The sequence below is a fragment of the Hyaena hyaena genome, unplaced genomic scaffold (genome assembly GCF_003009895.1).
Source record: "Hyaena hyaena isolate Hyena2069 unplaced genomic scaffold, ASM300989v1 scaffold_3, whole genome shotgun sequence".
Classification (NCBI taxonomy): Eukaryota; Metazoa; Chordata; class Mammalia; order Carnivora; family Hyaenidae; genus Hyaena; species Hyaena hyaena.
The window spans coordinates 9,023,475-9,038,546 of record NW_024080635.1 but is presented as its reverse complement, the minus strand read 5'-3'; the positions used below and the strand labels follow the sequence as shown (position 1 = coordinate 9,038,546).

At 49.5% G+C, this 15,072-nt stretch overlaps 1 protein-coding gene across 2 annotated transcripts in view; it reads right to left on the bottom strand.

Annotated features, from left to right (window-relative positions):
- The window catches only part of TCEA3 (transcription elongation factor A3), a 37,622-nt gene that overhangs the window by 4,124 nt on the left and 18,426 nt on the right, over window positions 1-15,072 (bottom strand). For both annotated transcript variants that reach the window (XM_039230494.1, XM_039230504.1), the window contains 4 exons: window positions 8,234-8,397; window positions 8,004-8,060; window positions 5,003-5,157; window positions 89-235 (listed from right to left, as the gene is read on the bottom strand). In XM_039230494.1, the coding sequence (XP_039086425.1) occupies window positions 89-235; window positions 5,003-5,157; window positions 8,004-8,060; window positions 8,234-8,397 (523 nt within the window). The remainder of the gene's footprint in view (window positions 1-88; window positions 236-5,002; window positions 5,158-8,003; window positions 8,061-8,233; window positions 8,398-15,072) is intronic.

Sequence of the window (15,072 nt, the reverse complement as noted above, 5' to 3'; positions counted from 1 at the left end):
CTAGACTGTTAGCCCTTTCTCCCCGCGGCCCTCCTCGGAGCCCCCCGGGCTCCCCCACTGTGTGCCTCCGCGGCCTCCTCTCCCGTACCTGGTTGTAGGTGCAATTCTTCTTCTTGCATTTGCTGCACTGGAAGAGGTCGGTGGTGGTGCCGCCGGTCTTGGCCATCTGGTGCTCACGGATAGCCTCCTGGGTCATGGCATTCCTCAGCTCCCTCAGCTCATCACTGGCCATTTCCTGGGGAGAAAGGAGTCTGCCCTTCAGGGACAGAGAGTCCCAGGGGCCCTGCCCCACCATCCTGTTTCTAGAGAGCCCGAACAGAGGAGAGGGGAACGTGCTTGATTGCGGACAAGGAGCGGGAGGGAGGCCTGGACTCCTGACCTTGCCCCAGCCGAGGAAAGGCTATTCCGCAAGAGTCCCTGTTCCGCTTTGGGTGGAAGGGCAAACCTGCAGGCTGTGACCGGGCCAAGAGCAGTAGGGCGCATGCAGGAGACAGACGGCAAATAGCTCCCAGCCCAGGGTCAATATCTTGTGCACGTTTCCTCAGCTCCGGGGCTCACCCTGCCTGCCAGGACCTCGGGTACCCGCCTGAACCTTCCTGCTTGAGCTGCCTGGACCGTGACCACCTGATCTGTGATGTTCCCCTTATCTGTCCAGTTGGGACTCGACCCAGGGGCCTGTCCAAACTGGGGTCACTGCCTAGTCCATTCTGCCTCCCGGGAACCTTGACCTCAACTATCCATGACTTGCCGCTGCTACCCTGACCCAAGTGGGACCTGAAGCTCCTGAATTCACAAGCTTAACTGCTCACCTGCATCGCAGAACATCTTTTACTTTAAGCTTCTACAGAACAGAGCCTCCTGTCTCCCATCAGCTTCCTGCAGACACTCAGTGTTTGCATGATCCAGGTCCTGCCTTTATCCATCTGCCTGGCCATTTTGACTCCTCTTAAACCTCTGCCAGAGGACAGCAGAGAAAGGGGACACTCAAACTGGAGAGAGCTCTAAGTGACTTTGGTTTTGGGGAGGGAGGGCAGCCGGAGCTAATGTTAAAATGAGGACTTGGTAAAATGAGGACATGGCTACCTCTCCTCCTCCCTAAGCCACGGAAAAGAGCTGGCACAAAGGTCAAGTGATTTTGGTGCTCTGACCGCCGTGTTATCACCACTTGGGCTTTCCGATGAGATGCAGATTCCTATGAATCCAAAATTCTAAGCACAGGCCCAGGAATTTTACAAGTGCCCTCAAGTTACTCCAGTGGGTACAGATGGTCAAGTCCTGCACAGGGTGCAGATGGTTGAACACCTGTATTAAGTTCAAGGACCAGGTCCTAACCATTGGCAAGGGTATCCAGAAAAGCAATTCAACCTGGGGCCATACAAACAAAAATCAACTGACTTTAATTTGGAGGGAAATCCAGAGCTAACTGAATTCATTCATTCAAAATGTATTGGATGTCAATTTATTGAATGCCTTTAGCTGCTTTTTGTGTGCTCACAAGTGGGCCTGAGCCGGAGGGGTGCCTGATTTGTAGCACTCACCAATTTCCATAGTGTAAATACTCCTACCACGGCCGATTTCCAGCTGCTAATGTAATGTGACTGAGCACAGGGCTGGGAATAGCTGCACATAATCACCTCTCTTGAGCTGATAGGCGCTGGCTCAGGCAGACCACTGCCCCTGAGCCCTAAAGTCTGGTTCCTGTCCCCAGGGAATGCTAGTCTGGTAGTGTAGCCAAGTATTTAGACAAGTTTGCAAGATAGCATATGAAGTACTTAAAGCCCAGGTATACAAAGCACAAGGGGGAAGCCCAGAGTCTGATGGCTGATGGCTTGGGGGCAGGGGAGGCTCATTAAAGAAGCAGACACATTAACCCCTTAACCCGTCTTGAAATATAAGCAGGAGTTCTCAAGAGAGACGGCAGTTCTAGAGAAAGAGAACGACAGATGCAGAAGATCAGACCAGAACAACACGTTTGGGGAAGGGTGTGGGGGGCGTGTTCAAGGTGAGGAGTGTGGCAGAGGTGGCTGGGGACAGATTGAGGAAAGAGGGTCTCCCATGCCGGCTGAGAAACGGAGAATGGAGAAACCCACTCACCAATACATTTGCCTATCTCTGTCCTACCTCATCTGGGATGAAGCAGGGTCAAGGCCACATGGAGTAAGTACAGTGCTATAGAGAACCAAGTAGGAAACCGGGAAGGTAAGGGCGGGAGAGGACACTGGTCCTCATGTGTATACATTGTTAGAAGATGACCCCAGTGTGTGGTGCAGCTACGATGGGCCAGGCATGGGTCTCAGGGCTGGCAGAGCAGAGAACAGACAAAACCCATCTCCTCATGGTGCTGACAGTATATCCACTCAACTAAAGAACATCTCAGAATTGACTCCATTCTGTAACATGTCTGGGTAGAGGGGAGAAGAGAAAAGGGAAGAATCAGGGAGACACAGGATGCAGAGAGGGACACCCGTGCAATGGGCATCCGCTGTCCTGAGGGCAAGTTCCCTGTCCCGTGAGCCACAGCATGGCCGGTAGCCCAACCCCAAACTGTTATTTTCCTTATTGGAGCAAAAATGGTCTTCTATTTCTTTCTTTTTTTTTTCTTCCAGAAAATTTTTAAGGTTTATTCATTTTTCAGACAGAGTGTGAGTGGTGGAGGGGCAGAGAGAGAGACACAGAATCCGAAGCAGGCTCCAGGCTCTGAGCTGTCAGCACAGAGCCTGACACGGGGCTCCAACTTATAGACCGTGAGATCATAACCTGAGCTGAAGTTGGAAGCTTAACTGACTGAGCCCCCCAGGCGCCCCAGTGGTCTTCTATTTCTTATAGAAGCTTCCTGCCTGGGGCAAAAGATGACCCCAGGATGAAAGTCTCCTGATTGAGCATCTGGATTACTGGCAGGGGACAAGGTCCTTGGGGACTGGACCTGGGGAGGGCCTGCTAAGTTCTGGGCCTGCTCCTCTTGGTCTGATCAACCTCTTCTTGGGCCTGGGTTGACCACCTGATTCTCTCACTCTGTTCCAGCCAACAGTCCTTGGGTGGGGCCAGACCATCCACCTGGCTGGCTTTGTTGGCTGCTTTGCTGGGACTTCTGGGCCAGTCTTGGCCTTAATCCAGACATTCAGCTCCACTCTGACCTCTAGCTTCTGGGAACTTGCTGGGTCTGGCTCAACCCTGTGTCTACACCTTTCCTTGGTTCTCCTGGGCCGGATTTCCCAATGCTTGGATTGCCTGGAAGAGTTTCTTGATAGCATTCCTACAATGCATACACAAAGAAGTAGAGGGACCCCAGAGCCGCAGAGTGAGGGCCAGGGAGGAGAAAACACAAGGCTTGGTTTTCATAAAAGTCACAGCTTTTCCTAGCGAGGAAAGAGAAAATTGCACTTTAAAGCCAAGTTGCAATTTGTAAATCTGGACATATGTTGCCGTTTGCCTAGAAAGATCAGATAGTTTGAATAAAGCAGAAAGATAATCCTGGTCCACCTGTGCCAAGCTCCCCATTTTATCCTGAAGCCAGGGCTCCCTCTTGTTTGGGGTATTGGAGGAAAACAATGAAGAGAAAAATGTACATGCACCCACTACATTTCACACACACACATATACTAGACACCAAGTACACTCCACACGTTACACACACCGCAAACACACAGAGGCACACGCCTGCCAACAGGTTCAGAGGGCTCCCAGACGTCATGAGGCACATCCAGAACTCTGGAATCCCAATGCATTTCCCCTCCCCCTGTCTAGGCCACTTCGACTTAGTAGTGCTTTAGCAGTGTGATGCCGGAGTGCTTGCGGGAAATCCCCTCTGTCTACAGGGAGCCACTCATGCTCAAGGGTGTACACAAGGTGTTTCCAAGATGTGGGCTCTGAAATAAACATATCTGAGTTCAAATTCCCATCTGTCACATACTAGCTGTGTGTGGCCTCCGTTTTCTCAACCATAAAGTGGAGATCCTATTTCCTCTTTCACAGCATGGTGCTGGGGGGTTACTTGAAATGGTCAGTGAATGAGCTCATCGTATATAATTCTGGGGAGCACTTTATGTACATTAACCTAAACACTTCACATATATCAACTCATTCAATCCTTCATGAGATAGCTATTATTCCTGTTTTACAGATGAGAAAACTGAGGCACAGAGAGGTTAAGTAGCTTGTCTAAGATCACCCAGTGAAAATGAGAGAGGCAGGATTCAAACTCACGCAATTTGGCATGGTCCTGAAGCTTCTAACCACTGCACATACTTTCTCGAACAGGCCTGTTTCCTTTCCTTCCCTTATCGACCCCTTCAAGCTGGGTCAGTCCTTCCCTCCTGCACGTTCCTATGGTGGCTCTATCATGGCTATTACGGCCTCTGTTTGTACAAATTTGAAAATATGTCTGTCTCCCCACCTCGGACTGTGCTCCATGGAGAGAGGGACTGCTGTTCTGGCTTGGGCCCAGAGCCACATTACAGGGTATAGAACTGAACAAGGCAGAAGAAGGAGTTAGATAACAAAGCAGAAAAGGGTGGGCGCTCTGGGGCCAGACAGCTTTGACATTTTTTTCTTAAAGATTTAAATTTTATAAGTAATCTCTACACCCAGTGTGGGGCTCGAACTCACAACCCTGAGATTAGGAGTCGCTTGTTCTACTGACAGAGCTACCCAGGGCCCCCTGGCTTTCACATATTCTAGCTGTGTGCACGGCCACATTAACTCCTCTGAGCCTCAGTGTTCTCATCTGTAAAATGAGGATAATAAATGACTTCTACTTCAGGTAGTGTGAAGCTATCATCGGCCAATGAGCCCAGAGTACTTAGCACGGTGCTTGATTCATGGTAGCTTTGTTCACTCTCCTGATGGTCCAGCACACTGGAGGGATGGGGAGTCTGCCATGCCAGGTTGAAAAAGCCCCTGGCTCATCTCCACTGAGTCAGAAGCCACCACCTCTCAGACATGGGCAAGGCCGGAGGGGCCTGGCCTCCTGCCCCACCACGCAGAGGCCCCACCCCACTCTCACCTCTGCCGTCATCTTGGCAATGAGCCCGGCAGAGATGGCCCCGCTGAGCACATTCCTCCTCAGGCTGGGGTTCCTGGGGTCCTTGAGGTTGCTGATCCGGCTGCGCACCCGGTTCCGGTACTTCATGTCCGTGCTCTTGAGCTCCTGGTAGATATGTGACATGGTCAAGGGCCAGCGAGCCGCTCGTGGAGGGGCACAGAAGGATGGGATTCACTCCCCAAAGCCTGAGGAGCCCCAGGACCATCTTCTTCTCTCCTTGGACTAGTACAGGGGTCGGGCACCTATGCAGCCTCTGACTCCCACAGTGGAGACCTCGCTTGGGCGTTTGGAGTCAGGACACAGGGAACAGCCTCTACGGTGAGATCAGGCCACAGCAAGCACTGTGGTCAGGAACCCCAGAGAAGGGCATCCTGGGCCTGTCGAGCCCTGACTTCTTTGTGCCTCTGTTTCCTTATTTATAAGATACGGGGCTGCTATGAGGGTTCAGCAAGCCGTACCGCGTGATACCCCAGCCTGGGGTCTGGGACATCAAGTGCTCAACGTGTAGGGGCTGTTAAGATGAGGACACTCATAAAGGAAACCCCCAGTTTCGAAGGGCCTCTGGAGGTTATGAGTCCAGGTATCTGAGGAAAACCTAAGGTTAGGAGATACAAATTGAAGGTTCTAAAAAGTATTGCAATAAACACATCATTTTGTTTAACCTGGTCTTCCCAACACATCAGAGCACACAGAACCACCTCTCGGCTTCCCCCCTTTTTTTCTACGAATACCAAAGACCATGCCATGGGACCAACTTTGGGAGTTGCTGGTCAGAGTTATTTCTCTCATTAATAGATAGGAAGCTGAAGGCTTAGAAAGGATGTGGGCCCTTGCTCAAGGTCACAGGGCAAATTCCCGGCAGAGACAGGGCTGGAAGCCAGACCCCCTCCTAACGGTAATGCTCTCTCCACTCACGCAGCAGGAAGTCGCCCCTGACCACCGACCACAGGGAGCTGTCTGTCCAGACATCCCAGACAGATCGCCCACCCCCTCCTCCCTTCTTCATCCTCTGGAGGAGCGCAGGGAACACAAATGCGTATTCTAGTCTCCTCCGCCAAGCAGAGTCAGGAAGACAAGCCCTTTGCTGGGAAGAGCCATATACGAGAAAGGGACTGTGGGGGATACAGACACATGGAAACAGCTGACTTGCTAGAATTAGTGAGAGGGAAGGTGCTGTTATCTATTTGTTTCTGTTATTGCTGTTTTAATGCTGTTTGTACAATAACAACGTGAAAAGAAAGAAGATGCCATAGTGCATTTGAAAGCAAAAAGATTTGTTTAAGAATCTGCGTTTGGGATTCCTGGAGGTGTGTGTCTGCCTGATATGTGGGAGCAGCAAGGCTGGCAGTACTGTCATCAGCCTCTTCCTGACTCCGTTTCCTGAGAAATGAGGTGGGGCACAGGCCTGGGGGCGGTCACTGACCCCTTCAGAGGAGCGCAGCACCACGCTGCCGTGTTAGTGCAAGGTCACCCAAAGAGAACAGACCTTTTTAGGACACAGAGCATTCAAGCTCCCGAACTTACCCTCCCCCTTACCTCCCATCTTCTAAGAACAAAGGGCTCAATGCAGCCCTGATTTCCTACCCTTCAAGAGAGGGACATTCAGTGAAGGAAGAGGAGGAGGAAAGGCCAGGTGTGGAACTAAGTATGAGCTCACCCACCTTTGTTTCAAACTGAGCTTGAAGGTAGAAGGGACCTGTCTGAAGGGACGACTGTTTGGAGAAAACGAAGACGGAGCTCGGAGTTTTGATACTTGGTGCTCTATGTTCCCGGATCAACTGGGATTTATGAGCATGTACCTGGTGAGATGCTGGCCAGCTCAGGATGTGCCCATTCATAATTAAATGATGGTGGAGGGGAGCTCCCAGAAAATATGCCGGAGGATATAAAGGCAGGACTCGGGCAGGAAGTGGCAACAGGCAGGCTTGTTGACCAGGGTCAGACCGGACCGGCCAGGGATCCTCCCCAACAGACCAGACTGGTCTCCCTGGGTAGCCTAGGATGCTTAACGGGGTCACTCACTCCTCAGAGTCACAGTCAGAACTCCTTTCCTCTGGGGATTCTGTCCCCTTCCCTCTACACCTCTTTGACAGGCAAAGCTTTGTCTCTCCAGTAAAAGATATCCTATGCATTCAGTGGGGCACATTTTCTTTCCCAAAACAACAATCTTTTGGTGCAGTGGGCCCATATCACTCCAGTAGTTGCCTCCTCTGTCTATACAGAGTGGGAGTATAGGGTCAAAAACGGGAGAATGGGTCATATGTAAAGAACTCAGGACATGGAATCCCAAGGCCAAGGTTTTTAGTCAAGCTGTGACACCTAGTAGTTCTTGAGCCTCAGTTTCCTCATCTGTAAAATGGGAACAACAGCCCCTGGCTCACAGAGATTGTGAGAACTGACAGAAGTAGGAAGTGTCGATCGCCCCTCACAGTGCCTGGCATGTAGCAGGGAATCAAAAACGGGAGCTGTGACCTTCAGAGGCTGGAAGAGGGGGGAAGGCTGAGCATGAGAAATGCTGTCCTCCCTGATACTTGACATTGCAACCCACCCACGTGATGACACGACCTGTCTAGCACAGTAGTTGCACTCTCTGCTTCCAGAGTCACACTTTCTGGGTTCAAATACCAGGTCTACCTCTACTGTTAGCTGTATGAGCTTTGGCAAGTGGCTTACCCTCTCTGAGCCTATTACCACACACTTGTAAAATGGGATTAATCAGGGAACCTACCCTGCGGGATTATTCTCAACCTTGAACAAGGTACTGCTCATACACAGCTTAGCAAGAGGCTGGCAGGTGCAAGACTTAATCAGTGTTAGCTAGAATGAAGAACTCTGGTTCAGAGGCAGAGCAGGGGGCTGTCCCTGAGCCCTTCCCCTCCCCCTCACTGTCCTAGGCCCCTTGCACTTGGGAGACCTGCTCCTGGCGTCCAGGCCCCTCATCCCCAGCACAGCTCAAGGATATGGTCTTCGATTTCTGATGCCATCTTGTCACAATTGACTCCGTAGTCCTTGTAATCATCTAAAAGAGATTCAGAAAGTCCAGGAATTAGCCAGACATAACCTTGGCAGTGGAGCCTGCCCATACAGGGGACTGCAGCATCTTGTGCCACTCCCATGGTCCTGAGAAAGATCACATCCCATTTGCCCTTGGGAAGCCCTTCCCTCCCCCGCCCCTGGCCCAAGCCCTCTCACCTTCGGCCTTCAAGGCTGCTGAGAGCATCTCCACACACTTGTCCCGCACAGAGTCCCCTGTGAGATAGCAGGGTGCCAGTAGGCAGATGGAGGGGGCAAAGGTGGGGGTCGAGGGGCTGCTGGGTGTTTTGGGGGTCTCTGCTTTCGATTTGCTGCTGTTTGATCTGAGGATGACTAACAGTAATAGACATTTCGACATTAAGTGAATGAAGCATTCGCTGAGTACCACTCTGGATGTTTCTATGTGATCTCCCTTACTCCTCATGACAACCCTGTGCAGTAGGTGCTATTTTAGGCGCTCAACATGGATCATCTCATTCAATCCTCATGACAACCCTATGAGCGTGGTGCTATTCTTATCTCTGTTTTAGAGTTGCATTTTAAAGTGAATTGTAGAGATAGTTGCATTTAAAATAATTTGACTCTTAACCAACCACTCTGTTCTCCTGGCTACAGGATATTGTAACAGTGTTCGAAACGGTACTACAAGGCATGAGACACCATGCTAGCTGCTTCCTCTATCTTCTCATTGAACTATTTATTCACCCAGTAAACACTTATTCTGCAGGTCTGGGTAAAGCAGACAAGTTAGCAAAGTTCCCTTCCTCCAGGAGCTGGCAGTCTCTTGAATGTTACCACTATTGAAGAGGGCTGGCTTTATCATATGCCAGGCACTTTAGGAATATTTTCTAATTTCATCTTCACAGCAGCCCTAGGAGTTAGATACTGTTCTCTTCCTCGTTTGCAGATGAGGAAACAGACTTACATCACCGTGACCCAAACCCAAGTCTGTCTGACTCCAAAGTCTACATTCTTAACTCCTATGATTCACCACCTAAGAATGATCTCATTTTGGTTTGGGCTTAAAAACCCACAAATATATATAGGGGGTGCCTGGGGTGGCTCAGTCAGTGAAGTGCCCAACTTCAGCTCAGGTCATGATCTCATGGGTCATGAGTTCGAGCCCTGCGTTGGGCTCCGTGCTGACAGCTCAGAGCCTGAAGTCTCCTTCAGATTCTGTGTCTCCCTCTCTCTCTCTGCCCCTCCCCTGCTTGCTCTCTCTCTCTCTAAAAAAATATATATAAATAAACATTAAAACTCCACAAATATGTATGAATATATGTACAGATGACAGACAGGATAACCATGTGTCTTAGCTTGGACTGCCATAACGAAAGACCATAGACTGGGTGGTTTGAACAATAGGTATTTCTCATAGATCTGGGAATGGGGCAGTCCAAGATCTTGACCAGTCAAGATTCTGGTCAACTAGGTTTTCTGGTGAGAGCTCACTCTCTGGCTTGTAGACATCCACCTTCTTGCTACATCCTCACACGGCAGAGAACGAGCAAGCTCTCAGGTGTCTCTTAGAAGAACTAATCCTATTGGACTGGAGTTCTACCCTCAAGACCTCATTTAGCCTTAATTACCTCCAGAAAGGTCCTATCTCCAAATACAGTCACTTTGGGCATGGGGGCTTCAACATACAACATTCAGACCGCAGCACCTTGTTAATAGCAAAGATCTCTCTGAGATGGGGTTACAGTAGATTCCCATTTCTTCTTTGCTTAAATGTATTTCCTAAATCTTCTCTGAAGAATATATCTACTTTTGTAATGAGAAACACTTTGGTTTTTAAAAAACATTTGAGGGGCGCCCGGGAGGCTCAGTCGGTTAAGGATCTGACTCTTGGCTTTGGCTCAGGTCATGATCTCATGGTTCATGGGTTTATGCAGATTCTCTCTTTCTCTCTCTCTCTCTCTCTGCACCTTCCCTGCTCACTCTTTTCTCTCAAATAAACAAACATTTAAAAAAAAGAAACATTAGGGGCGCCTGGGTGGCTTAGTCAGTTAAGCGTCCGACTTTCGCTTAGGTCATGATCTCACGGTTTGTGGGTTCGAGCCCCGCATCGGGCTCTGTGCTGACTGCCAGCTCAGAGCCTGGAGCCTGTTTCGGAGTCTGTCACTCCCTCTCTCTCTGACCCTCCCCTGCTCACGCTGTCTCTCTCTCTCCTAGAAATAAATAAAACATTAAAAAATTAAAAAAAAAGAAACATTTGATGATCAGAAGCTCAGACAGGCTTCCTGACTTCCTGTTCTCACGGCGCTGTCAGCAAAGGAGGAAGCAACCCACGTGTCCAGTGACAGGTGAGCAGATAAACAGAATGTAGTATATAACACAGTGGAATATTACACAGCCACATAAAGGAGTGCACTCCATATAAAGGGATGAAATTCCAACACCTGCTACAACATGGATGAACTTCCATGAATGGAAGACGTTCTAAGTGAAACAAGCCAGATACAAAAGGACAAATACTGGGGGCACCTGCACGGCTCAGTCGATTGAGTGTCTGATTTTGGCTCAGTCATGATCTCAGGGCTTGTGAGTTCAAGCCCTGCATCGAGCTCGCTGCTATCAGAGCAGCACGGAGCCTGCTTTGGACCTTTCGTCCCCCTCTCTCTGCCCCTCCCCTGCTTGTACTCTCTCGGTCTCAAGAAATAAAAATGAAATCTTAAAAAAAAAAAAAAAGGACAAATTTTGTTTGGTTCCACTTATGTGAAGTACCTGGAATAGTTAAATTCATAGAGACAGAAAGAAGAACGATGGATGCAGGGGCTGGAGGGCAGGGAAATGGAGAGTTAATGTTTAATGGAAACAGAGGTTCAGTTTGGGAAGATCAGAATGTTCTGGTGATGGCTGCATAACAGTGTGAACGTACTTAATACCACTATACACTTAAAAAATGATTAAAATAAAGGGCGCCTGGGTGGCTCAGTTAGTTAAGTGTCCAGCTTTGGATCAGGTCATGATCTCACAGTTCATGGGTTAGAGCCCCTCATTGGGTTCTGTGCTGACAGCTCGGAGCCTGGAGCCTGCTTTGGATTCTGTGTTTCCCTGTCTCTCTCTGCCCCTCCCCTCCTCTCACTCTCTCTCAAAAATAAATAAAACATTAAAAAAATTTTAATGCTTAAAATGGCTACATTTTATGGTATGTTTATTTCGACACAATAAAAAATCTAGGACGTCTGGATGACTCAGTCCATTAAGTCTCTGACTCTGGCTCAGGTCCTGATCTCACAGTTTGTGGGTTCAAGCCCCGTGTCGGGTTCTGTGCTGACAGCTCAGAGCCTGGAGCCTGTCTTCGGATTCTGTGTCTCCCTCTTTCTCTGACTCTCCCCTGTTCACGCTGTCTCTCTCTCTCTCTCTCAAAAATAAATAAAACATTAAAAAGTTTAAAAAATAATTGTATATGGAACTTCATTGAATAAGGATAACCGCAAAACTTGAAATACACAATGATCACTAATCTGTTTTATATATTTGGTAAATCTTAATCCACTCGACATGATAAAATATCTTTTTTCCTATTTTGGAAAAAAGGCTAAACTGGCACATTTTGTTACATACTATTTTACCGCAATAAAAATGTTAGAAAAAAAGAAGAAAGTACTGATATGTGCAACCAAAAATACTAGGCTGAAGCTGACTGCAGCTGTTGGGGTCCTCGTGAAGAGGGTGCTGGGCATCAGGAGAGAAACCCTCCAGCACCGGGTTGGTGGTCTGTGCCAATCAGCATCACTACGCCAGCTCTTAGTTTCTGCTGGCTTGAGAAAGTCACACACTGCAGTGCAGTTCAGTCCCAGAAATTCCACAAAGGATGGGGAGTAGGAATTGGCCCCTAGAGGCGTGGATGGGAAAATGCATTCTTGGTAGAAATGCACAGAAGCGTGCAGCCCATGGTTGGCGTGGGCAATTTTGAGGGGCTCGGAGCAGCTGGAGTGAGGGTAAGGGGGACAGAGAGAAAGGACAGGACAGACTCTGGGGGCTTGTTAAGGCTGGTGATAACCAAAGCCACTGTTTACTGCCTGTTCGCTATTTATTCCTTTCCATAACCCTGAGAGTCACAAGCTACTGGCCCCATTTTACAGATGAGAGGCTGGAGTGATCATTGCACAAATCCCTCCCTTTTAGAGCTGCTTCTGCACTACCCCTGGGGGGTGGCCAGGGAGCCAGGCAGTCAAGATGCCTCCACCTTCATCTCTTGGCTCTTTTCCTTCTTCTCTTTCAGTAGCCCATCAGGATCAGCCGGCCAGCCCTCAGGCCTCCTGGGAAAAGCAGACTCATGGGAGTTGAAGAAATTCAAGCCCCTTCCTCCACTCCAGGGTCTTAACACACTGAACTCCTGTGGGAGGTCCTAATGGGCTGCTGCATTTCTTAAGTCCAGGGAGTTCCATTCACACTGTCAGCTGGGTACTTCCTGGAGTTGTATAGTGCACAGCCTAGGCAGCTGTACCAGGCCGCTCTGGAGCTATAGATGTACTTCCTACCTTCAGGAAGATGATGCTGGGCTTCTGAAAAGTCAGGCCCAAGGAATTGTGACTGAGAGTGAGGCTGACCAAGTAGCCTAGGCTTTCCAGTGTTAAAAATGTGGGGCTACAAGATCCAACATCCTACATCCCGCTGAGCACTCTTCGATGTAGATTCTCCCAGAGGCCTCTCCGTTCCTCAGCCCTTGCTGTTTGGCTTGACCTTGGATGCCCTCTGTCACCACAGACATCGCTGGTCCACTGGGATTTTTGTGTTCTCTGGAGCCTTGAGGTTCCTCAAAGGTGCCTCAGTGCTGCCTCAGGAGTGAGGTGGGCTGGGGAGGGAAGGCTCTGCTCTTATAAGGCCTATATTTGGAAATCCCAAAAATTTTATCCAAAAGGATTCCCTGGCTTTTGTTTTATTTTTAAAATGCAGTTTGAACCTTTCGGTTCCAGATAAACTTACCCTGGATTCAGCCCAGCCCTGCCTGACAACTGCGTGGCCTGGCAGTGGGCACAGGCGATGGGGAAGGGAGCTCTGGCCTGCTGTCTGCTGGTGTCAGCTTTCAGTGGGAGGGGGAGGCGTGGGTGAGGGAAGGCCGGGAAGGCTGTAAACTCTAGAGCTTAGGGGGCCGCCTGCAACCAGAAGGAGTCTCCCCGCACCCAACCCCAGTCCTGGCCACTGGGCTCTCAGCAGTAGCCCCGAAGCTGGTCTCCCGGCATCCCCGTCCCCACCTCACAATCCATCTGCCACACAGAAGCCCAGGCGAACCCTTTCAAAAACTCACAGCTCATATCACTGCTCCCTGCTTCTGACGTTCTAATGGCTTCCAATTATTTTCGGTATAAAGTCAAACTCTTCACCATGGCCTTCCAGCCCCCCACCCCGCCACATTGGCCCCTGCCTTCAGTTTACTGAAGCCCCCCACTGCACAGCTTCTTTCTCTTCCTTAAATACACCTGTCACTCCCACCACAGTGCCTTTGCACCGGCTGCTCCCTCCTCCCGGAAGGCTCTTCCTCCTCCAGATTTTCTTACAACTGGTCCTTTTCCCCACCAGTCCAGCCTGGCTCAAATATCACCTCCTCAGGAAGGCCTCCCCCGACCAGCCCAGCCAGGCAGCCTGTCCTTGCCCTGTAACTTTCTAGCGCGTGACCTGATTTCTTTCATTCATAGCATTCATCCAAGTCTATAATTAACTTGTTTGTGTGTTTATAAACATTGTTTGCCTCCATCTCCAGATGATAGATTCCAGAGTATAGGGACCCCTTTGGCTGGTTTACTACTGCTTTCCAGCACCTGGGGCAGTGCTCTAGGCCAACACTTGATGAATCTTTGTTTAATGAATGAATGTGAGCTGAGGGAGGTGGCCACAAAGAGATGTAAGTTACATCCAGGGGGCCTGGATAGAGCTGCATTGGGTGGGTGACACATCCTCTTTGGAAGGCTAGCGACCCTGAGATTGAGAAAGGGATCTCTCTGAGCCAGTGCCTGTCAACCCCCACAACCCAGGCCAACTCATGTCCAATTATGACAGAGCCCCAGATTCTTTCTTGTGCCCCTCAGTACCTGCACACCCATTCCCACATCCTCAACGTCTAGGACTCACTAGTAGCAAACTGACACAGAGGAGCCTGGAGCATACTGCTTGGAAGGAATCACGATAATAGCAGTTTTCATTGGGGGAAATCCCTACACTGAGTGGTATATTTATTAAGAACTAGCTGCTCCAGAGCGAAACTCCAAGGTCAAGGCCTGACACCACCACTTTGTAGCTATGTGACCTTGGGCTAGTAATGGGGATCGTGACAGTACCCATCTTACAGAGTTTCTGAGAGGATTAAAGCACTTAAGAGAATTCTAGTAATGAAGTGTTAGGTAATTTACATAGATTGCACATTAAGTGTGAGAATTATCACCAAGTATTATGCATTTATTGTGCCTTCACATGGGTTAGGAGCAGTGTTAAACATTTTGTTACCTCATTTATTTTTTTTAAGTTTGTTTCTTTAGAGAGAGAGAGAGAGAGAGAGAGAGAGAGAGAACACAGGGGAGGGGCGGAGAGAGAGGGAGAGAGAGAATCTCAAGCACTCTCCGTGATGTCAGCACTGAGCCTGCAGCCTGGCTCAAATTCACGAACCATGAGATCATGACCTGAGCCGAAATCAAGAGTTGGACACTTAACCAACTCAGCCATCCAGGCACCCCTTGCTATCTCATTTAATTCTCAAAAAGACCTTGAAAGGTGGTCCTAATTATCCCCATCTTACAGATCAATAGACTGAGGTTCAGAGAGCTGAACTAACTTGTCCAAGGTCATCCAACTAGCAAATGGCAGAGTTACACCACAAACCTAGATCTGTCTGCCTTCCAAATTCTTTTCAACACATCTCACCGTGTCCCTAAAAGGCAGAGAGTTTTCCAGAGTCCCCTTACCCAGGCTAGGTTGGGCTGCTTGTTGCATACCCACTCTCCCTTCCTGGCAGGCACTCCCAGTCCTGGTCCCTCCCCTTGGCTAGGAGCTGGCTG